The sequence below is a fragment of the Dipodomys spectabilis genome, unplaced genomic scaffold (genome assembly GCF_019054845.1).
Source record: "Dipodomys spectabilis isolate Male_0828 unplaced genomic scaffold, ASM1905484v1 ptg000125l, whole genome shotgun sequence".
NCBI lineage: Eukaryota > Metazoa > Chordata > Mammalia > Rodentia > Heteromyidae > Dipodomys > Dipodomys spectabilis.
The window spans coordinates 10,849,301-10,871,838 of record NW_024870802.1 but is presented as its reverse complement, the minus strand read 5'-3'; the positions used below and the strand labels follow the sequence as shown (position 1 = coordinate 10,871,838).

The following is a 22,538-nucleotide window of genomic DNA, read 5'->3' as shown; positions in this document are numbered from 1 at the left end:
TTCCTCAGCACCACATAAAGCAAAAAGAAAAACCCCGGAAGTGGCACTGTGGCTCAAGTGGTAGAGTGCTAGCCTTGAGCTGAATAGCTGAGGGACAGTGCCCAGGCCCAGAGTTCAGGCCCCATGACCAGACCCAAAAAATAAAAAAAAAAAAAAAAAAAATTAAGGGCTGGAGGTATGATTCAAGTGATAAATCATTTGCCTAGCAAACTTGAGGCTCTGGGTTCAAACTATTTCTTTTTCTTCTTCTTCTTCTTCTTTTTTTGTCTGGTTTTCAAGTGGTTTATTGGAGATAAGAGTCTCACAGACTTTCCTGCCTGGACTGGCTTTGAACCGTGATCCTCCAATCTCAGCCTCCTGAGTAGCTAGGATTACAGGCTTGAGCCACTGGCGCCCAGCCCAAACTATTTCTTTTCTTTCTTTCTTTCTTTTTTTTTGTCCATGGGGCCTGAACTCTGGGCTTGGGTGCTGTCCCTCAGCTCTTCAGCTCAAGGTGAGCACTCTACCACTCTACCACTCTACAGTGCCACTTCTGGTTTTCTGGTGGTTTATTGGAGATAAGAGTTTCACAGACTTTCCTGCCTGTGCTGGCTTTGAGGCGTGATCCTCAGATCTCAGCCTCCTGAGTAGCTAGGACTACAGGCATGAGCCACCGGTGCCCGGCAGCCCAAACTATTTCTGTAGCACTTTCTTCATAGCCTAGCCTGGCCTTGAACTCTCAACTCCTGTTTCAGCCTCTATAATATTGGAATAACAGATTATAGGAATACACCACCATTTTGGCCTCGGATTGATGTGTGTGTGTGTGTGTGTGTGCTGGTATTGGGGCTTGAATACAAGATGCTGTGTGTTTTAGCTTTTTTGCTCACAGCTGGTGCTCTACCACTTGAACCACACCACCTCCAGTTCTGTCCTTTGTGGTGAACTGGAGATAAAAGTCTCTCAGATTTGTCTGTCCAAGCTGGCTTTGAATCTCATCCTCAGTTCTCTGTTTCCTGAGTAGCTAGGATTGTAGGCATGAGCTACTGTACTTAGCTTGCTTTTCCTTTTTAAGAAAAATTTCATGGGCTGGGAAGATGGCTCAGTGGTAGAGTGCTTGCCTTGCATGCCTAAGGCCCTGGGTTCGATTCCTCAGCACCACATAAGCAAAAAGAAAAAAGCCGGAAGTGGCGCTGTGGCTCAAAGGGTAGAGTGCTAGCCTTGAGCTGAAGAGCTGAGGGACAGTGCCCAGGCCCAGAGTTCAAGCCCTACGACTGGACCCCCCCCCCCCAAAAAAAAAGAAAAATTTCATGATGTATGCATGTGCATAAAAGGGACAGAGACATATAGGAAGCAAAGATACAAGATGGGGAGTGGGAAGTTGGCTGAGTGGTAGAGTGCTTGCCTTGCATGCATGAGGCCCCGGGTTCAATGCCTCAGCACCCCATAAACAGAAGTGATGCTGTGGCTCAAGTGGTAGAGTGCTAACCTTGAGCTGAAGAGCTGAAGGACAGCACCCAGGTCCAGAGTTCAGCCCCCATGACTGACAAAAAAAAAAAAAAAAAGATTGTTTCCCCAGGCAATAAAGACATAGCTAGGCTGATGTTACTATAATTTATTACCTGTTGCCATAATTGAAGGAAATTAAACTTTCATTTAGAGGTTAATGAAAATGATATGCTTTTTCTTTCTTTTTTTTTTTTTCTTTTGGTCTGGTCGTGGGGCCTGAACTCTGTCCCTCAGCTCTTCAGCTCAAAGCTAGCACTCTACCACTTGAGCCACAGCACCACTTCCGGCTTTTTACTTTTTGCTTATGTGGTGCTGAGGAATCGAACCCAGGGCCTCGAGCATGCAAGGCAAGTGCTCTACCACTGAGCCACCTTCCTAGCCCTCTTTCTTTCTTTTCTTGTGCAAGTTCTAGGGCTTAAACTTGGGGCCTGAGTACTGTTCCTGAGCTCTTTTTATTCAAGGATGGTACTCTAATACTCAAGTGGTAGACTGGTTAATGGAAGATAAGAATCTCAAGGACGGAGCTGGGAAGGTGGCTCAGTGGTAGAGCGCTTGCCTTGCATGCATGAGGCCCTGGGTTCGATTCCTCAGCACCACATAAGCAGAAAAAAAAGCTGGAAGTGGCATTGTGGCTCAAGTGGTAGAGCTTCAGCCTTGAGCTGAAGAGCTGAGGGACAGCGCCCAGGCCCAGAGTTCAGGCCCATGACCGGATTCCCCCCCCCCCCCCAAAAAAAAAAAGAATCTCAAGGACCTTTTGTGACTTTGTGACTGGGTTGGTTTTGAACTGTGCTCATCAGATCTCAGCCTCCTGAGGAGCTAGGATTATAGGTGGGTGAGCTACCAGCACCCAGCACTCCCCTCCTTTTCAAAAAACTACTCAAGTGCCCTGGTTTAATCATGAGCATGCGTGGCTAACAGAGTAGATGGCAAGATCACTAGAGGCAGGGAAGCAAAGAAACTGAGGCTGGGATACTGGAGAGATCTTGGATGTGGACAGGAGTGCTCCAAGAATTCTGAGACATTGCTTCTAGTGACAGTGAGGGGGAACTGATAGCTGTGATTGCAGCTTCTGCCTGAATGAAGGGCACCTGAGTCGAGAATCCTCAAGCATGAGGCAGCTTCCTTAACCTCTGCACAGTCAAGAAGCTTCTTCCCTACTCTGACTTCAAATTCTGCCACTCTAAAGCTCCCTGCACCACGGCTAGCTCAGTCCTCTAGAACTGGTCATGATGAGGGAATTAGGGTCATTCTGGAAGCAAAGAGGACAGTGCCAACTGTTCTCCTTTCCACTGAGAACAGTCAGGCCTTCTGAGCATTCCTTAGCCATCATGGTGCCAGGACTTCTACCATCTTGGTTGCTGTCTTCTGGATGTACTTGATTTATGGACTCGCTTGGGGTAACAGAGTCAGTATACAATCTTGTGGCTTTTCTGCTGCTAGTCAAGTCACTAGTAAGTAATAGACACTTGTATTGCCAAGGTGGGTGTGGGCAGTGAGTGCTGTGTTACTGAGAGATAGCAAATCATATAGAGAGACGCATCTCCCCTTTCTGCCTCCAGTCAGCAGCCCTCTGCTAGGCCTGCTAACTCAGCCACAAATGTGACAGCAAACACATCACTGACCAGAACAGATGTTATGTAGACTAGGAACTAGCACTGCAGAAGGACTACTTACAAGAATATCGGTATTTTCAAAATAGTTTCTCCAGTATGGTCTGATTTTCCTCTGTCCACCAATGTCCCACACGTTCAGTTTAAAACCTTGTGATTGTACACTTTTGATATTGAAACCCTGAAACAGGCAAAGAAAAAAAAAGAAAAAGCAAACACCAAGTTTTTTTAAAATTAATTCTGACCACATTACATTTAATGCACATAGTATATATGTGTGTGTGTGTGTGTGTGTGAGAGAGACTGTCTGTGTGCTGGGGATTAAACCCAGGCCACCTTCAGGATGTTAAGTATACACTAGACCAATGAGCTATACCTCTTGACCCTAATAGCTGTTTTCTAAAAATTAGTTGTAAGTACTCTGTTAGATGCAATACTTTTTTCTCTTTCCAGATGTGATGACGTGATACAGTTAATACTGAAAATGGTTTAATGGGGTAAGGAAAAAAAACATTTATACATGCTTATTTCATTCAGGTTATAGTCAATATTAATGATAGGGCCAGCATGATGCTTTCCATACACACACACATACACACATATACGTATGGGCTGGTGGAATAGCTCAGTGGTAATGTGTCTACTTAAATATATACAAGGCTCTGGGTACAATCATCCATCATGGCAAGAAAAAAATTATATATAATTGCTAAGGGCAACTTGGTATGAGATTCCCTATGATCAACACAGACCACATACCCATGATGAGAGCTCAAAATGGTAAATTTAACAGGGCATTACATATGACTAACAACAAAAAAAACAACTAGAAGGTGAAACTAAACTAAAGAGAACAAAAAAAGAACAAAGGCTAAGTTTAAAAAAAGGCCTACAAGTCTGGAGGATTAGATTCCCCAACTGTGGCTCAAAATAAGCGTCCTCTTTCACATGGATTAGGCAGGAAAGAGGGAGCTGAATAAGGGCACTGGGAGGCTTGAGGATGGAGCTGGAGCATCCATCGAATGGGGAGCGATGCGAAGGGAAGGCAAGGCAAAGGGACAGGAGGGAAGGGAATTGCATGTCCAGGCTCTGGTTTGTTTGATGGTAACAAGCAAAAACCAAGAGTCATTTGAAACTTCACTTTAATAGGTATGGTTGATGACACTGAAGTCTTCACTTTTAAGATAGTTACTAAAGGGGCTGGGAAGGTGGCTCAGTGGTAGAGCATTTGCCTTGCATGCATGAGGCCCTGAGTTCGATTCCTCAGCACCACATAAGCAAAAAAAAAAAGCTGGAAGTGGCACTGTGGCTCAAGTGGTAGAGTGCTAGCCTTGAGCTGAAGAGCTGAGGGACAGCACCCAGGCCCAGAGTTCAGCCCCCACGACTTGACCCCCCCCCCAAAAAAAAAAGATAGTTACTAAAGATAGAACTTTTTTTTTTTTTTTCTGTATTAGGGCTTAAACTCAAGGCCTTGGTACTATCTCTAAACTTTTTTGCTTAAGGCTAGTGCCCAACCACTTGAACCACAGCTCAACTTTTGGCTTTTGGTGATTAACAGAAGATGAGTCTTACTGATTTTTCCTGCCTGGGCTGGCTTGCTTGCTTGCTTCCTTCCTTCCTTTTTTCCTTTCTTTCTTTCTTTTTTTGGTTGGTCATGAATTCTGGGCCTGGGCGCTGTCCCTCAGCTCTTAAGCTCAAGGCTAGCACTCTACCACTTGAGCCACAGCACCACTTCTGGCTTTTTCTGTTTAGGTGGTGCTGAGGAATTGAACTTAGGGCCTCATGCATTCGAGGTAAACACTCTACCACTGACCCACCTTCCCAGCCCTAGGCTAGCTTTCTTTGAACAACAATTCTCAGATCTCAGCCTCCTGAGTGGCTAGGATTCCAGATGTGAGCTACCAACACTGGGATTTCAAGGTAGAACTTTGAGGAAGGTGAATAAAGCAACAACAAGCAGAAAGGCCAGCTGGGAGTTTGTCTAGAGAGAAGCAAATTAACAAGACCTTAGGGGTTCTAAGAGAAGGTACTTCATGAGCAAGCAGAATAACTTAAACAACAAAAAAAATCACCTTGTAAGAATGATAAAATGGGACTAGGAATGTGGCTCGGTGATAGGGTGTTTGCCTAGCATGGATGAAGCCCTGGGTTTGATTCCTCATAAACAGAGAAAGCTAGAAGTGATGCTGTGGCCAAGTGGTAGAGTGCTAGCCTTGAGCAAAAGAAGCTCAAGGACAGTGCTCAGGCCATGAGTTCAAGCTCCAGAGCTGGCAGGAAAAAAAAAATACCCATGACTAAATCGGAAGTTTCAGAACTCTATAGGAAAGTGGCTTACCCTTATTGTAAAAGACAGCTTTTACATTGTGACTCATTTCCAGAGTGACTTTTTGTGTATTTAAAAATGTTCTACAAACAAAAAGGAGTCCAGGGACAGTGCCTAGGCTAAGAGTTCAAGCCCCGAGAACAGCAAAAACAAACAAACAAAAAACCCTTCTACTCAACAACAACCAAGGAAGCTTGTTGAAATAATTCCGAGGGGGAAAAAGAGTAAGAGAGGAGGTGGAGGTGAAGTTGTATAGAAATGTCACAATGAACCCATTGTTGTCACATTAATATTTAACCCAAAATATAATAAAAGTTTGTAAGGAATATGTGAAGCTTGATATAGTATAATAACAAAGTCACCTATAACACATCCAATAAAGCCTGAAGGTTAACATTCAAACTCTGGGTTTATCAGTTTGAGTTAATTTCTGTTTGCAGTATGGAAGTCCTCATTTTAGTGCTCTTGAGAAATCCAGTCTACTGCTAATACTAAAAAAAAACTAGCCCTTCTTTTTCTGGCAGAAATCCTGACACACTAATATGTGTTTTTAGCCCTTCTAGGCGAGACTGTTGTAATTTGCTCCTCCTTAGGCTATACATTAAATTTGTTCAGAAGCTGTAAAATTGCTCATTTGGTAGCAGTTGAAATGACTTTTCTGCAAGGAGCTGTGAATCACTAAGACTCACAGGCCGTGAAGTACATATACCAGCACAGCCTTTCAAAGCTGACACCAAGGTCTAATCACAGAACAATGACAGAAAATGCTAAATAACTCTGGTTTTGCTAAATCCTGATGCTCAAACAAACACTCAAAAGGGACTAAGAGTTGGGGAATGGTGGCTTATGCCTATACTGCTAGCTTTTTTTTTTTTTTTGGGGGGGGTGGTCTGGTCATGGGGCCTAAACTATGGGCCTGGGCGCTGTCCCTCAGCTCTTCAGCTCAAGGCTAGCGCTCTACCACTTGAGCCACAGCACCACTTCTGGCTTTTTTGTTTTTGCTTATGTGGTGCTGAGGAATCGAATCCAGGGCCTCATGCATGCAAGGCAAACAACTCTACCACTGAGCCACCTTCCTAGACCCACTGCTAGCTCTTTACAAGGCTGTGGTTCAAAGCCAGCCTGGGCAGTAATTCTGTGAGAACTCCATCTCCAAAAGGGCTAGCAAAAATTGGGACTGGGAATGTGGCTTAGTGATAGAGTGCTTGCCTAGCACGTATGAAGCCCTGGGTCCATTTCCTTAGTACCATATAAACAGAAAAAGCCAGAAGTGGCTCTATGACTCAAGTGGTAGAGTGCTAGTCTTGGGTACAGAGAGGCTCAGGGACAATGCCCAGGCCCTGAATTCAAGCCCCAGGAACAGAAAAAAGAAAAAGTAGCAGCAAAATGCCACACTGGATGCTGGGTGCCAGTGACGCACTCCTGTAATCCTAGTTACTCAGGAGGCTGAGATCTAATGATTGTTGTTTGAAGCCAGGCTGGGCAGGAAAGTCTGTGAAGCTTTTATCTCCAGTTCAGCCAGCAAAAAGCCAGAAGTAAAGGTGTGGCTGAAGTAGTAGAGCTCTAGCCTTGAGTGAAAAAGCCAAGGGACAGTGCCCACCAGGTCCTGACAGGCACACAAAGTATATAGGGCTGGGGTTGTATGTAGTTCAGCAGAAGAGTACTAGCTTAGCATTTACTCTGGTTTGGATGCTTAGCACTTCAGGGGAGAGGAGAGGAGGAATATAGGTAATCATTTAGATTTTAGAGAATTGTTTTAACACACAAATATATAAATATGCATCAATTAAATTGTGATGGTTTATGACATAAAATACACTATTTTAAATATTCTGTTATCTATCAATTGATCTATTATGATGCTGAGGTTTGAACTCAGGGGACTAGTTGGAACCTTGATCCTCCTATTCATATCTCCCACTTACATGGAGCCACAGGCATGGAACACTATGCCCAGCTTGCTGGCTGAGAGGTGGGGGAGTCTTACTAACTTTCTACGCAGGCTGGCCTTGAACTGTAATCTTCCAGATCTGACTCCTAAGTAGTTGGGATTATAGGCATGAACCACCACTACTTGCCTTAACTATTTCAAAGTGTGTACATTCATGCTATGTGTATCACCCTCAGAATTGTTTCCAACTGTGTATCCATTAAACAAACCTCCCTATTCCTCCTTTCCAGATCCACTAACCATTCTACTTTCTGTCTCTAGGAATTTGGATGCTCTAAATATCTTATATATCTAGATAGAATCTCATGATAACATATATCATATATAGATCAAATATCATATATCTGACATATTACACATGATCAAGAGATTCTACATATAGGTACTTATATAAATCATATATGTGATACATATACATATATACATATAGTATATATGTTCACATGTGTGTGTGTGTGTGTGTGTGTGTGTGTATATATATATATATAATTTCTTTTAGACTGTTTAAAAAACAAAATTTGGATGTGGATGAAGCCATGTCCTGCTCTCTCTCAACCACCCTGTGGGACTCAGCACCTGGAGCCAGGGCAGTGCTCACCTGGGTAGGTGTGATGTGGCTGATGTCTTCAGATGCAAGCTGCTTCAGCAGCGTAGTCTTGCCTGCATTATCCAAGCCCAGGAGAAGGATTCGCACCTCCTGGTCCGGTGCACTTTTCAATTTGCGCAAAATGGAGAGTAAGCCCTTGAACAACCATGAAGGAGACAGATTACTTGCGGGGCACTGACTTTGGTATTCGTGGACATCAGGACAACTTCTGCTCCTTGAAAGGAGTTCTTGGACACGGACAGCCTGTTATTACTTCCCACTCTAATGCCATTTGTTCCACTTGCTTCCTCCTTCCAAGTTTTAGCAGAAGTACTATAGTAAATGCAGCAACTTAGTAAGTGGCATGACTTATTCCTATTCCTATTAATCCAGCTTAGCAGTCACATCAAATCTTCTGGAAGTGTGAACCACTACCTGCCTATGTTCCTAATGTCCTACATACATACTTAGACTTCAATACTCATCAGACTAGGTAATTGGTTTTCTATTTTTCTCCTTTACTGGCTTTTTAGTTTTTTCAGTACCAGAGTTTGAACTCAGGGCTTGGTGCTTGCTAGGCAGTACTCTATCCCTGAACCATGACCCTAGCCCCTTTTTGTTTTTTTGGGGGGGGTCAGTTGTGAGGCCTGAACTCTGGGCCTGGGCGCTGTCCCTTTACCATTCATTTTTGGAATACTTAGGATTAGGGAAAAAATAAGGTTTAAAGTAAAATTAAAATTGCTTCAAAGGGGCTGGGAAGGTGGCTCAGTGGTAGAGCGCTTACCTTGTATGCCTGAGGCCCTGGGTTTGATTCCTCAGCACCACATAACCAAAAAGAAAAAAGCCGGAAGTGGCGCTGTGGCTCAAGAGGTAGAGTGCTAGATCCTCAGATCTCAGCCTCCTGAGTAGCTAGGATTACAGGCATGAGCCACCAGCGCCCGGCTTTTTTTTTTGGGGGGGGGGGGTCCGGTTGTGGGCCTGAACTCTGGGCCTGGGCACTGTCCCTCAGCTCTTCAGCTCAAGGCTAGCACTCTACCACTTGAGCCACAGCGCCACTTTCCGGTTTTTTTCATTTTTGCTTATGTGGTGCTGAGGAATCAAACCCAGGGCCGCATGCAAGGCAAGCACTCTACACTGAGCCATCTTCCTAGCCCTTTTTTTTTAATTGTGAAAATGCCATACAGAGGGGTTACAGTTACACGGGCAAGGCAATGAGTACATTTTTTATCAAGCATTGTTGCCTCCTCCTTTGTTTCCCCTTCCCATCCATCCCTTCCCATCTCCCCCGCCCCCTCCCACCTCCTGCCCCCCCCCCACAGTAAAGCTTCTTGTAGGTAAAGTCAATATGAGATAAAGTACTAAATAATAGTTGTTAAATGAAATTACCCAGTCATGTCACTATAAAATTTTAAGGTAGTATACCTCCCCCCCACAAAAAAAAAGGCTATATAAAATGGTAGCTGGGCTTTCTGTTTAAGACTTTATTTTGGTTCATTTTTCTTTACTCAAAATACCCTATTAACATCTATTTTTCACAAGAATAGGTGTATAATATAGAATATGTTTTCCAGATAAAAATTTAGATATCAGAGAAGTTATGGAATTATAAAAGGCATCATGATCAAAATATAACCAGAGTTGTTTCTTTTGAACCCAGGGCCTCTTGTATGCTAGGCAAATGGTCTACCACTGAGTACACCTCCAGTCCTATAGTATTGTTGCTTTTTGGTTAAGAATAGAACAATTGTATATGATCATTTTTTGTTCTGTCCTGTTGCGGACAATCTTGTTCTAATGAGGCTTGGTTACAACAGAGATCCCAGAGTTTAAAGGTCATAAAACCTAATCTTGGCGGGGGGGGGGGGGGCAGAGGAAGGAGTTGGGGAGGTGGGGAGGGAAGGGATTGTAGGGGAAAAACAAGAGGAGATAATAATGCTCCATAGGAAATGTACTCATTACCTTATGTAACTGTAACCCCTCTGTACAGTATCTTTACAATAAAAAATATATACTGGGGCTGGGAAGTTGGCTCAGTGATAGAGCGCTTGCCTTGCATGCCTGAGGCCCTGGGTTCGATTCCTCAGCACCACATAAGCAAAAAGAAAAAAGCCAGAAGTGGTGCTGTGGCTCAAGTGGTAGAGCACTAGCCTTGAGCTGAAGAGCTGAGGGACAGGGCTCAGGCCCAGAGTTCAGGCCCCACGACCGGACCCAAAAAAAATTAAAGAAAAAAAATATATATACTAAAAAAAAATAAACCCCCAAACCCTAATCTTCCATCCAGACTATAAATTCCTTCCTATTGCATTCGATTTACATAGAATAATTGTATGTATTATCCACACCACATGAGGTGACAGTTTAGACCAGTTTGTTTACTAAGATCAAATGATAACTTCTGTGAAATAAGTCCTGATGATTAGGTCTTTGGACAATGATATGCAAATATGCATAATTACTAAAAAAAACTCCTTTCTGTCTTATACACTTTCCCACTTTTTTTTTTGGTTGTGGGGCTAGAACTCAGGACCGGGCACTGTCCCAGAGATTTTTTTTTTCCTACTACTTTGAGCCAGAGCTCCACTTCCAGTTTTCTGTTAATCGGAAATATAGTCTCACAAACTTTCATGACCAGGCTAGCTTTGAACCAGGATCCTTAGATCCTAGTGTCCTGAGTAGTTAGGATTGCAGGTGTGAGCCACCAGTGCCCGGCTCCCACATTTTTGGGCGTGTGTGCCGGTACTGGGGCTTGAACTCAGAGCCTTGTGCTTTCACTTGACTTTTTTTTTTTTTTTGGGTCCAGTCGTGGGGCCTGAACTCTGGGCCTGGGCGCTGTCTCTCAGCTCTTCAGCTCAAGGCTAGCGCTCTACCACTTGAGCCACAGCACCACTTCTGGATTTTTTCTTTTTGCTTATGTGGTTCTGAGGAATCGAACCCAGGGCCTCAGGCATGCAAGGCAAGCGCTCTACCACTGAGCCACCTTCCTAGCCCTCACTTGACTTTTTTTGCTCAAGGCTGGCACACTACCACTTGAGCCATACCACTTCTTCTAGCAATTGTCTGGTTAACTGGAATAAGAGTCTCACTGACTTTTCTGCCCAGCTTGGCTTTGAACGGCAATCTTTAGATTTCAGCCTCCTCTTAGTAGAATTACAGGATTGAGCCACCAGAGCTTGGCTATTTACCATTTCTAGTCTGGTATTTGCACTGACTTGCTAAGGACCACATTAACTTCTGTGCCTCAATTTTTCCCAACAATAGATGGAAGATTTAGTCTAAGATGACAAATGTATGCCAAAAGATTTAGGAGAAAGAGAATGAATAGGCTCGAAACAAATGAGAGAACAAAGGACAGGCACATTTTTCTTTTTTTTTTTTCGGGTCCAGTCATAGGGCCTGAACTCTGGGCCTAGGCGCTGTCCCTCAGCTCTTCAGCTCAAGGCTGGAGATAGGAGTCTCACGGTCTCTCCTGCCCAGGCTGGCTTTGAACCGTGATCCTCAGATCTCAGCCTCCTGAGTAGCTAGGATTACAGGCGTGAGCCACCAGCGCCCGGCACATTTTTCTTTTTTAAGGCAAGACTTGTTTTTGCTTTTTGAAAAAAATCTTCTCTGAGCCAGGTGCTGGTGGCTCACGCCTATAATTCTAGCTACTCAGGAGTCTGAGATCTGAGGATCATGATTCAAAGCCAGCCTGGGCAGGAAAGTCCGTGAGACTCCAATTAACCACCAGAAAACCAGAAGTGGCATTGTGGCTCAAGTGGTGGAGCACTAGCCTTGAGCTGAAGAGTTCAGGGACAGCGCCCAGGCCCAGAGTTCAAGCCCCATGACCTAGGAAAAAAAAATACTTTGATACCATTCTGTCTTCAAATTGTATTTATAAGATGTTGCCTTCTAGGAGCTGGGAATGTGGCTTAGTGGTAGAGTGCTTGCCTCATATGCATACAGCCCTGGGTTCAATCCCTCAGTACCACACAAACAGAAAAAGCCAAAACTGGTGCTGTGGCTCACCTGGTAGTATGCTAGCCTTGAACAAAAAGCTCAGGGACAGTGCCCAGGCCTTGAGTTCAAGTCCCAGGATTGGCAAATTAAAAAAAAAAGTCACCTGTTCCCTTCTTTTTTTTGTCGGTCGTGGGGCTTGAACTCTGGGCCTGGGCGCTGTCCCTCAGCTCTTCAGCTCAAGGCGAGCGCTCTACCACTTCAGCTACAGTGCCACTTCCAGTTTTCTGGTGGTTTATTGGAGATAGGAGTCTCACGATCTCTCCTGCCTGGGCTGGCTTTGAACCGCGATCCTCAGATCTCAGCCTCCTGAGTAGCTAGGATTACAGGAGTGAGCCACCAGCACCTGGCTCCACCACCACCATTCCCTTCTAATATCACCTTTTAGAACAGTTAAATTAGAATTCTGAGCTCCTTGTGGACTGGTGATATAAAAAGGCTGAGAACAGAGAAAATATAGTGTTATACATCCTTACATCCTGATTGGCTTGTGAAAAGAAAGGGCCTCATTCTCTCTTATAAGAAATTCTAATCATTTAAATAGGGATACAGGTGGATCCATTGCAACAATGAGATATACAAGTCATTATGTGGAAAAATGAACTTTACAACTTTGGTGGGGGGGGGAGGATGGGAGGGGATGGAAGGGGAAATAAAGGAGGAGGCTACAATGCTTGATAAGAAATGTACTCATTATCTTGCCCATGTAATTGTAACCCCTCTGTACAGTATTTTCACAATAAATTTTTTTTTTAAAAAAAGGAATTCTAAGTTTAAAATCAATGCTTTGATATTATATTTTTTTGTGTTAGTCCTGGGGCTTGAATTCAGGGCCTGGGCACTGTCCTTGAGCCTATTTGTGTTACAGGCTAGCATTCTACCAATTGAGCCACAGCACCACTTCTGGCTTTTTCAAAGTAATTGTTTTTTTTTGGGGGGGGGGTCCAGTTGTGGGGCCTGAACTCTGGGCCTGGGCGCTGTCCCTCAGCTCTTCAGCTCAAGGCTAGAGCTCTACCACTTGAGCCACAGCGCCACTTCCGGCTTTTTTCATTTTGCTTATGTGGTGCTGAGGAATCAAACCCAGGGCCTCAGGCATGCAAGGCAAGCCCTCTACCACTGAGCCACCTTCCCAGCCCCTTGAAGTAATTCTGAAGATAAGAGTCTCACAGACTTTTCTGCCCAGGCTGGCTTCAAACTGTGATCCTCAGACCTCAGCCTTCTGAGTAACTAGGATTAGAAGTGTAAGCCACCAGTAGCCAACTAATTTTTTGGTGGGTTCTGGGGCTTGAACTTTGGGTCTGGACCCTGTCCCTGAGCTGCTGCAGCTGCTTCTACTTTTTTCTTTTTCTTATTTCTTCTTCTTCCTTCTTCTTCTTCTTTCTTCTTTTGTTCAAGGCTAGTGCTCTACCAATTGAGACACAATCTCTTCTGGCTTTTTCTGAGTAGTTGATTGGAAGTAAGGGTCTCACAGATTTTCCTGCCCAAGCTGGCTTTGAACCATGATCCTCAGATCTCAGCCTCCTGAGTAGTTAGGATTACAGGCATAAGCCACCAGAGCCCAGCTGCCTAGTTTTTTTTTTTTTTTTTTTTTTTTTAATGACTAGATAAAAAATAACTAGGCTGCCGGGCGCTGGTGCCTCACGCCTGTAACCCTAGCTACTCAGGAGGCTGAGATCTGAGGATCGCGGTTCAAAGCCAGCCGGGGCAGGAGACACTGTAAACCGCCAGAAAACCGGAAGTGGCGCTGTAGCTCAAGTGGTAGAGCGCTCGCCTTGAGCTGAAGAGCTGAGGGACAGCGCTCAGGCCCAGAGTTCAAGCCCCACGACTGACAAAAAAAAAAAAAAATAACTAGGCTGAGAGGCTGAGACCTTCACCCCCTCCCCCAAGTAAGGCTTGAACTCAAGGGCTTAAGTTCTTAGTTGGCTTTTTCACTCACTACCACATGTGTCACAACTCCAGCCTGGAGCATTTTAGTGATTAATTGGAAATGAAAGTCTCTCAGACTGTCTGCCTGGGCTCACTTTGAATCATGATTTTCCAATCGCAGACCTTGTAGGCTGAGATTTTTTTTTTTTTTTTTTTTTTTGCACACATGATATTTTGGAATGTGTCTTAGTGGTAGAGCACTTGCCTACCATGAATGAAGCCCTGGGTTTGATTCCTTAGTACCACATAAACAGAAAAATCTGGAAGTAGTACTGTTGCCTAAGTGGTAGAGTGCTAGCCTTGAAGCTCAGAGACAGTGCCCAGACTCTGAGTTCAAGCCCCAGGACTGTAAAAATAAATAAATAAATGAAATAAAAATGAGTAAAAGAGAAAAAAACTAATTTAATTTTTTTGTATGGCACTGGTGTTTGTGATTGCTAGGCATGTGTTCTACTGATGAGGCAGGCCAGAAACCCTCTATTCTTTTTTTTTTTTTTTTTGGCCAGGGGCTTTTTTTTTTTTTTTTTTTTTACCAGTCATGGGGCCTGAACTCTGGGCCTGGGCGCTGTCCCTCAGCTCTTCAGCTCAAGGCTAGTACTCTACCACTTTTAGCCACAGTGCCACTTCTGGCTTTTTCTGCTTATGTGGTGCTGAAAAATTGAACTCAGGGCCTCATGCATGTAAGGCAAGCACTCTACCACTGAGCCACCTTGCCAGCCCCCTTTATTCATTTTAAAGAGAGGGAAGAAAATCATAGATGAGAAAGAAAAAAATTATCTATGCATAACTTTTATGTTTGTTGGTTGTGGGGCTTGAATTCTGGGCCTGGGCGTTGTCCCTCAGCTCTTCAGCTCACAGCAAGCACTCTACCGTTTGTTTTTTTTTTGTCGGTCGTGGGGCTTGAACTCTGGGCCTGGGCACTGTCCCTCAGCTCTTCAGCTCAAGGCGAGCGCTCTACCACTTGAGCTATAGCGCCACTTCCGGTTTTCTGGTGGTTTATTGGAGATAGGAGTCTCACAGTCTCTCCTGCCCGGGCTGGCTTTGAACTGCGATCCTTAGATCTCAGCCTCTTGAGTAGCTAGGATTACAGGCATGAGCCACCAGCGCCTGGCTATGCATGACTTTTATTAACCTCATGAGATAGATTATGATATTCTTACATTTCTTTGAGTAATGTTCCTCATTAGGAAGCGAGAGCACCAAATGTCACCTTCATGAAATTACACAGATATGGAGAGTTCAGCTGATAGTCAATGATTTCACAAACATGATCTGGGAAAGTTGTGTACAAAGGCAATATAGTATCATATTAACCCAACCAGTGAGGACAGGGGATCACAGGATTACCCCAGTTTGCTAACTAGGGAAGAGGATATTTATAGGTATTTATAGATGTTTGCCTGGAAGGTACAAAGTAAGCTGACTTATGGGGCCCACATGAGAGAAAGCAGAGTAAATCTATTCTATGCTTCCATCTGTATGTGCCATATTTTAAAATGTCAAATGAAAGAAGACAGTCAAGAGAAGTGAAATTTATGATGGAGCTTAATTTTTACAGTACAAATACAATGAAGTTAATATTTGAAGTATATTTTTGGCTCCCATTAACACCCATAATGTTCCCTGAGCAAATAATAAGCAAAACAGACTTGATCTCCACACAGGCTTTATACTCCTATGAAATTAAAGCTATTAAGAAACAAGAACTGCAGTTAATTGTATGCATGCACTCTCAGCATGTGTGCATATAAGTTATCTGCACCCTGGTGGACATGTGTTCTGACTCAGCCACAAAATGTTGAAACAAACTTTTCGGTGGTTTTTTTTTTTTGGGTCCGGTCGTGGGGCCTGAACTCTGGGCCTGGGCGCTGTCCCTCAGCTCTTCAGCTCAAGGCTAGCGCTCTACCACTTGAGCCACAGTGCCACTTCCGGCTTTTTTTTCTTTTTGCTTATGTGGTGCTGGGAATCGAACCCAGAGCCTCAGGCATGCAAGGCAAGTGCTCTACCACTGAGCCACCTTCCCAGCCCTGAAACAAACTTTTCTACAAGACAGTCATGAGTAGATAAGCTATCCACCACAGATATTTTCCCTGCCTCAAAATCAGCTTAAACTCCATTCCTGGGAGGTATAGTGTGTAGATCTAAAATCATATAAACTAGGTCATTCAAGGAAACCAGCAGTGGAGGGCCAGGGCAATGTTGGAATATGGAAAGTATACATGGTGGAACAGTGAAAACTTTAATATTAAAAATACTAAGCTGCCAGGTGCCAGTGGCTCACATCTGTAATCTTCCTTACTTAGAAGGCTGAGATCTGAGGATCATGGATGGAAGCCAGCCTGGACAGAAAAGTTCCTCTGAGTCTCTTCCAATTAACTACTCAAAACCCAGAAATGGAGCTATGACTCAAGTGGTAGAGCACTAGCCTTGAGCACAAAGAGGCTCAGGGAAAGCGCCCAGGTCCTGAGTTAAAGCTCTACTACAACAACAACAACAAACACAAACACAAACTAAGCTCAGCTAGTTTAAAGGCAGTTGATGTTGATATTGGATGCCAGTGCTGGGGTTCTCTTAGCTTTTTCACTCAATGCTGGCATTCTACCACTTGACCCACAGTTCTACTTCTGGCTTTTTAAAAAAAATGCAATTTTAAGCTGAGCACTGGTGGCTCATGCCTGGAATCCTAGCTACTCAGGAAGCTAAGGTCTGAGAATCATGGTTCAAAGCCATCCTGGACAGAAAATTCTATGGGACTCTTACTTCTAGCCACCAAAAAGCCAGAAATAGAGGTGTTCAAATGGTATAGCACTAGCTTTGAGCTAAATATATAAATAAATAAAAGCTTAGCTGGGTGCCGGAGGCTCATACCTGTAATTCTAGCTACTCAGGAGGCTGAGATCTGAGGACTGTGGTTCAAAGCCAGCCCAGGCAAGAAAATCCGTGACATTCTTTTTTTTTTTTGGGGGGGGGGGAGGGGTCTGGTCGTGGGGCCTGAACTCTGGGCCTGAGCGCTGTCCCTCAGCTCTTCAGCTCAAGGCTAGTGCTCTACCACTTGAGCCACAGCGCCACTTCCGGCTTTTTTCTTTTTGCTTATGTGGTACTGAGGAATCGAACCCAGGGCCTCATGCATGCAAGGCAAGCGCTCTACCCCTGAGCCAACTTCCCTATCTCCAATTAACCACCAAAAACCAGGATGGCACCCAGGCACAGAGTTCAAGCCCCATGATCAAAAAAAAAAAAAAAAAAAAAAAAGCTGAAGGCTCGGAGTTCAAGCCCCAGGACTAGCACATAAAATAGTAATTTTATTGTTAAAGTATTATACAGAGGGGTTACCATTTCATAAGTCAGGTAATAAATACATAGCTTTTTTTTTTTTTTTAACAATGTCATTCCTTCGTTTTCCCTCACCTCATATCTGTACTTCTGGATTTTTAGTTATTAATTGGAGCTAAAAGTTAGACTTTCCTGCCTGGGCTGGCTTCATTCTAACAGTAATCTTCAGATCTCAGCCTCCTGAGTAGTTGGTTTGAGCCACCAGCTCTGGGCTCAATTTCTTTTTCCTCTCAAACTAAGTAAATACAAATGTTACCTGAGACAAAGTATAAATCTCTTCAGCTGAGTGGGTTTCCATTTGAGCAGAACTTGTTGAAAGAATGTTGCAGATAAAGCATGATACATAGTAGCCACACAAAATAGTAGCTGTGGTTTCTTTGCAGGATTGGGGTTTAAACTCAGGGTGTTCTGTTTGCGCCTCAGGTACTGTATCAAGTACTCTACCAATGGAGTCTTTTTTTTTGGTCATGGGGCTTGAATTCTGCACCTGGGTTCTGTCCCTCAGATCTTCAGTTCAAGAGCTCTACCTCTTGAGCCATTGCACCACTTCTGGTTTTCTGGTGGTTTTATTGGAAATAAGAGTCTCAGGACTTTCCTGCCCAGGCTGGCTTTAAACTGATTCTCAGATCTCAGCTCCTTAGTAGCTAGGATTACAGGCGTGAGCCACTGGCGCCCAGCTAGGAGTCTATTTTGTTGTTGTAGTTATTCTTTAGAGTCTCCAGGTCTTACTTGGGGCTGGCCCTGAGATACTGATTCTCTGAAAGACTCCCAGATGGTTGGGACACAGCTTAACACCATCATGCCTGACTTGTTGAGATGGAGTCTCACAAACTACCTGGGCTGGTTTTGAAGTTCAGTCTTCCAGAACTCTGAGGATAGCTGGAATTATAGATCTGAGCTACTGGGTCAGGCCCTGGTGTTTGTTTAATTAAAATGTTCATAATTGTGGGGTGTTTTTTTGTCAGTGTTGGTCAGTGTTGTTGGTCTTAGGGGCTGGGCACTGTCCCTGGGCTTTTTTGTTCAAGTGCTCTACCACTTTGAGACACAGCACCACTTCCAGATTTCTGGTGGTTAACTGGAGAAAGTGTCATTGGCTTTCCTGCTCAGGCTGGCTTCAAATCCCGATCTTCAGCCTCCTGAGTAACTAGGATTACAGGCATGAGCCACTGGCGCCTGGCTCGTTTTGTAACACACTAATACACTTGTATTAATTACTTGAGACAGGTTCTATAGTCTAATAGTCCTCTTGCCACAATTGGGATTATAGGTGTGTACCACCACACTCTGCTGCGTGACTTATTTTTATATGTATGTATGTATTGTTGTGGGTCTTGAACTCTGGGCCTGTGCACTGTCCCTGATCTCTTCAGCTCAAGGCTAGCGCTCTACCACTTGAGCCACAGCACCACTTCTGGCTTTTTCTGCTCACATGGTGCTGAGGAATCGAACCCAGGGCCTCATGTATGCAAGGTAAACACTCTACCACTGAGCCACCTTTCCAGCCCCTGTGACATCTTTTTAAATTATATTTTTCACTGACCATTTTTGACTAGAATACATATATACTGTTGAACAATCTTCAAATGTTAAACATACTAGATAATTCTATATGCTCTCTATATAATTACCAAACTGAGTTGCATGTTAAATCACAGCCATTAGTTGTGTGCCCAAATTACTGTCATCTGTGTATTCCATTAGGAATTTAGTGTTCTAGTCTAGGAGTAAAATAGCTGATCCTAAGCTGATGTTCTAGAAACCCTTAATGTTTTTTGTTTGTTTCTTTTTCAGCAACTCAAATTTAGGGAAAAAAAAAATGTATGAGTCACAGCTGAAGTCTAAAACATGGCCCTGGAACTCACTTTCCAGTTGCCCAGTGAACCATGGGGGCTAATGGAATACTAGAGGTGACATACTTAATCATGTAATTTACTGTTTAAGTTCAGTATTCTACTCCCAGTTGTAAGAATGGTTCACACTTTCAACGATAGGAAAAGAAAAAAAGAATGTGGCTTAGTGGAAGAGTACTGACCTAGCATGCACAAAGCCCCGGGTTTGATTCCTCAGTACCACATAAACAGAAAAGGCCAGAAGTGTTGCTGTGGCTCAAGTGGTAGAGTGTTAGCCTTGAGCCAAAGAAGCTCAGGGACAATGCCTAGGCCCTGAGTTCAAGCCCCAGGACTGGCAAAAGAATAAAAAAACAAAAACAAAGTATTTTGTAGCTGGGCACTGGTGGCTCACATTTGTCATCCCAGCTACTTAGGAGTCTAAGATCTGAGGATCATAGTTCAAAGCCAGCCCCAGCAGGAAAGTCTGTGAGCCACCAGAAAACTGGAGGTGGTGCTGTGGCTCAAGTGGTAGAGCACTAGCCTTGAGCTGAAGAGCTGACGGACAGCGCCCAGGCCCAGAGTTCAAGCCCCATGACCAATCCAAAAAAAAAGTATTTGTAAATCTAGAATGTGTCCTAATTTCTTGTTGTTCATTTTAAGAAAAGAGATAAACAATATGTATTTTGATCATTGAATACTAGTCATTTTGAACAGAAGCATAGGGCCTGGGAAGGTGGCTCAGTGGTAGAGTGCTTGCCTCCTGTACATGAGGCCCAGGGTTCGATTCCTCAGAACCATATAAGCAGAAAGTGGAAGTGGTGCCATGGCTCAAGTGGTAGAGTGCTAGCCTTGCGGTGAAGAGCTAAGGGACAGTGTCCAGGCCCAGAGTTCAAGCCCCATAACCAACAAAAACAAAAACAGAAGCATATACTGTTAATTTGTTGTATATTGTGTCAATGTGCACCTAGAAACCCCAGCAGTAGTGAATTTACTATGTTCTACAATTTTAAACAATCATGAAATTATGCAGTCCATTTAATTGATAAAGTCGGAAAAGTTAGCCACTCTCATCTTCCTCATTTTCAATACAAATCTCATTTTTTGTTGGTTTGGCATCCCTTTTTCATTTCTAGTTCTTTTCTGTATAAATATTTACATGTGTATTCATTTGTTGAGATAATTTAGCCTTTAAATGGACAGCTCATGTATAAATGATTAATAAAAAGGAAAACACTTGTAAAAATCTGTTTAGCCTGAGGTTAAAAAGAACTGCAAATGTAGAAAGTGTGAAATGTGATTGGCAACCATAGATCAAATAACTCTACTTCTTTAACAATTTGACATCATAAAAATCAATTCTAAAATCATAACTTATTTACTGGATAAGCTGAACAAAGTTTTATGTATATTTTCTTCCTGGACATCAAGTGGTTTTCTTTTTGTGTGTTGGTTTTGGTTCTTGAACTTAGGGCCTGTCTTGAACTTTTACTGTTGCTTAGCCTTTTTGTTCAGGGCTGGCACTCTACCACTTGAGCCACAGTTCCACTTCCGGCTTTTTTGGTGGTTAATTGAAGAGAAGAGTCTCACAGACTTTCCCACTTGTGCTGGTTTTCAAACCTCAATCCTCAGATCTTAGCCTCCTAAGTAGCTGGGAATCCAGGCATGAGCTATCTGCCTCACATTACCTCACCCTCTTCCACTCCATTAGTGCTTTTTTTTTTTCTTATGTCAAGAGTTTCAACATTTTGTGGGGCTGGGAAGGTGGCTCCGTGGTAGAGTGCTTGCCTTGCATGCACGAGGCCCTGGGTTGGATTCCTCAGCACCACATAAGCAGAAAAAAGCTGGAAGTGGCTCTGTGGTTCAAGTGGTAGAGTGCTAGCCTTGAGCTGAAGAGCTGAGGGACAGCGCCCAGGTCAGAGCTCAGGCCCCACGACCACGACCACGACCACCACCACCACCACCACCACCACCACCAACACCAACAACAAAAAAGAAAAAAAGCGTTTCAACATTTAAAAAAGTTATAAAGAGGCTTGTTGTCCCAAATTGATGATCTTCACTCTCCAGTTTTGGTTTTTCTTTTTGGTTTGGAGATTCCAACTGAAATCAAATCTTTTGGTTCTGGTCGGGTCACATGAAAAAGGACACTGCAATGGGTTCGGATAGAAATGCTAAGAACCAGGTGACGATTTTACTTTTACTTTTTTTTTTGGGGGGGGGGGGTTGGTCAGGGTCTTGAACTTTGGGTCTGGGCTCTGTCCCTGAGCTCTTCAGCTCAAGGTTTGCACTCTACCACTTGAACCACAGCGCCACTTCCAGTTTTCTGGTGGTTAATTGGAGGTAACAATTTCATGGATTTTCCTGCTGGGACTGGCTTTGAACCACGATCCTCAGATCTTAGCCTCCTGAATAGGTAGGATTACAGGCGTGAGCCACCGACGCCTGGCATGATTTTGCTTCTATCCAGCATGAATTAAGGAAGGATGGAATGAAAACGGGTCATCACCCAACAACCGGCCCTTGCAGAACTCTAAACAAGTAATTCTGGACGGCCGGAGCGCACTGCCACGTACACGCTGAGACGCTGTAAAATACAGCAGGCATCCTTCCCAAGCAACGCTTCTTTGTGTCCTGGGACTTATTCCCTACACGCTTCACCCAGGGGCCCGAGCACTGGAGGAAGAGGAGAGCTAGGCTACCATCTCCTCCCTTGGTACCTCCAGGGCGATCGCTAAGACGGGAACACCGGCCCTTCTTCCCGCTTCTGGCCGGGCCCCGACAGACCCCACCGCCCTGCGGCGGGCTGGGCCGACGGCCCAAGGAGATCTAAGCCTGTGTGTGGCGATCGCTCTCCAAGCTGCTCGGGTCCACCCTTGTCCCCCGAGTAATGATAGAACCCAGCGAGGCTCCGTACCCCGCCGACGAGGTATTCCTCAGGTCCCTTCCCCAGCCTAGAAACCATGGCAAGCCCCGCCTTTCCCCCAGGCCCAGGCTTCCCATCAGGGCCCACCCTTTTGGGGCTCCCCGCTGCCCCCGAAACCAATCTAGAACCCAGCAACCAAGCTGAGCGCCATCCATTCTCTCCTTGGCTTTAAGTGCAGCGCCCCGCCCGGGGCCTGGGGACAGGAGTGCAGGGTTAGGGGGAGGGGGGGGTGATCGGACGACTCCAGAGGGGCCAAGGCCCCCACACTCACCATCCTCCCGCCGAATCCCTCCTCCTCCGCCTCCGCCTCCTCCTCCTCCGGCCTCCCTCGTTACCAGGGCAACTGCTCGGGCGCCGCCCCCGACGTCCCTCGCACGCTCAGCGGAGGAGCCAAGCAGCGATACGGGGCGGGGCCCGGAGCCGCTATTCCCTCAGTACGCATGCGCACGGAAGCCCTGCCCCCACCGCGTGGGCAGTCCTAGAGGCGCTGGAGGCGGGGCTGGCTCCTAGTGACCCCGGGAATGGGGGAAAACGCGCTCACGCGGCTGGCGGGAGCTTCCCGAGCTGTGATTGGCC

At 44.8% G+C, this 22,538-nt stretch overlaps 1 protein-coding gene across 1 annotated transcript in view; it reads right to left on the bottom strand.

Moving 5' to 3' along the window:
• Arl3 (ADP ribosylation factor like GTPase 3) overlaps nucleotides 1-22,313 on the bottom strand; it is a 44,669-nt gene extending 22,356 nt beyond the window's left edge. Inside the window, exons 1-3 of the mRNA XM_042689218.1 lie at nucleotides 22,234-22,313; nucleotides 7,971-8,114; nucleotides 3,163-3,279 (exon numbers count right to left, since the gene is read on the bottom strand). Coding sequence (XP_042545152.1) covers nucleotides 3,163-3,279; nucleotides 7,971-8,114; nucleotides 22,234-22,236 — 264 coding nt within the window. The 5' untranslated portion in view covers nucleotides 22,237-22,313. The remainder of the gene's footprint in view (nucleotides 1-3,162; nucleotides 3,280-7,970; nucleotides 8,115-22,233) is intronic.
• Between the last annotated feature and the right edge of the window lie 225 nt (nucleotides 22,314-22,538).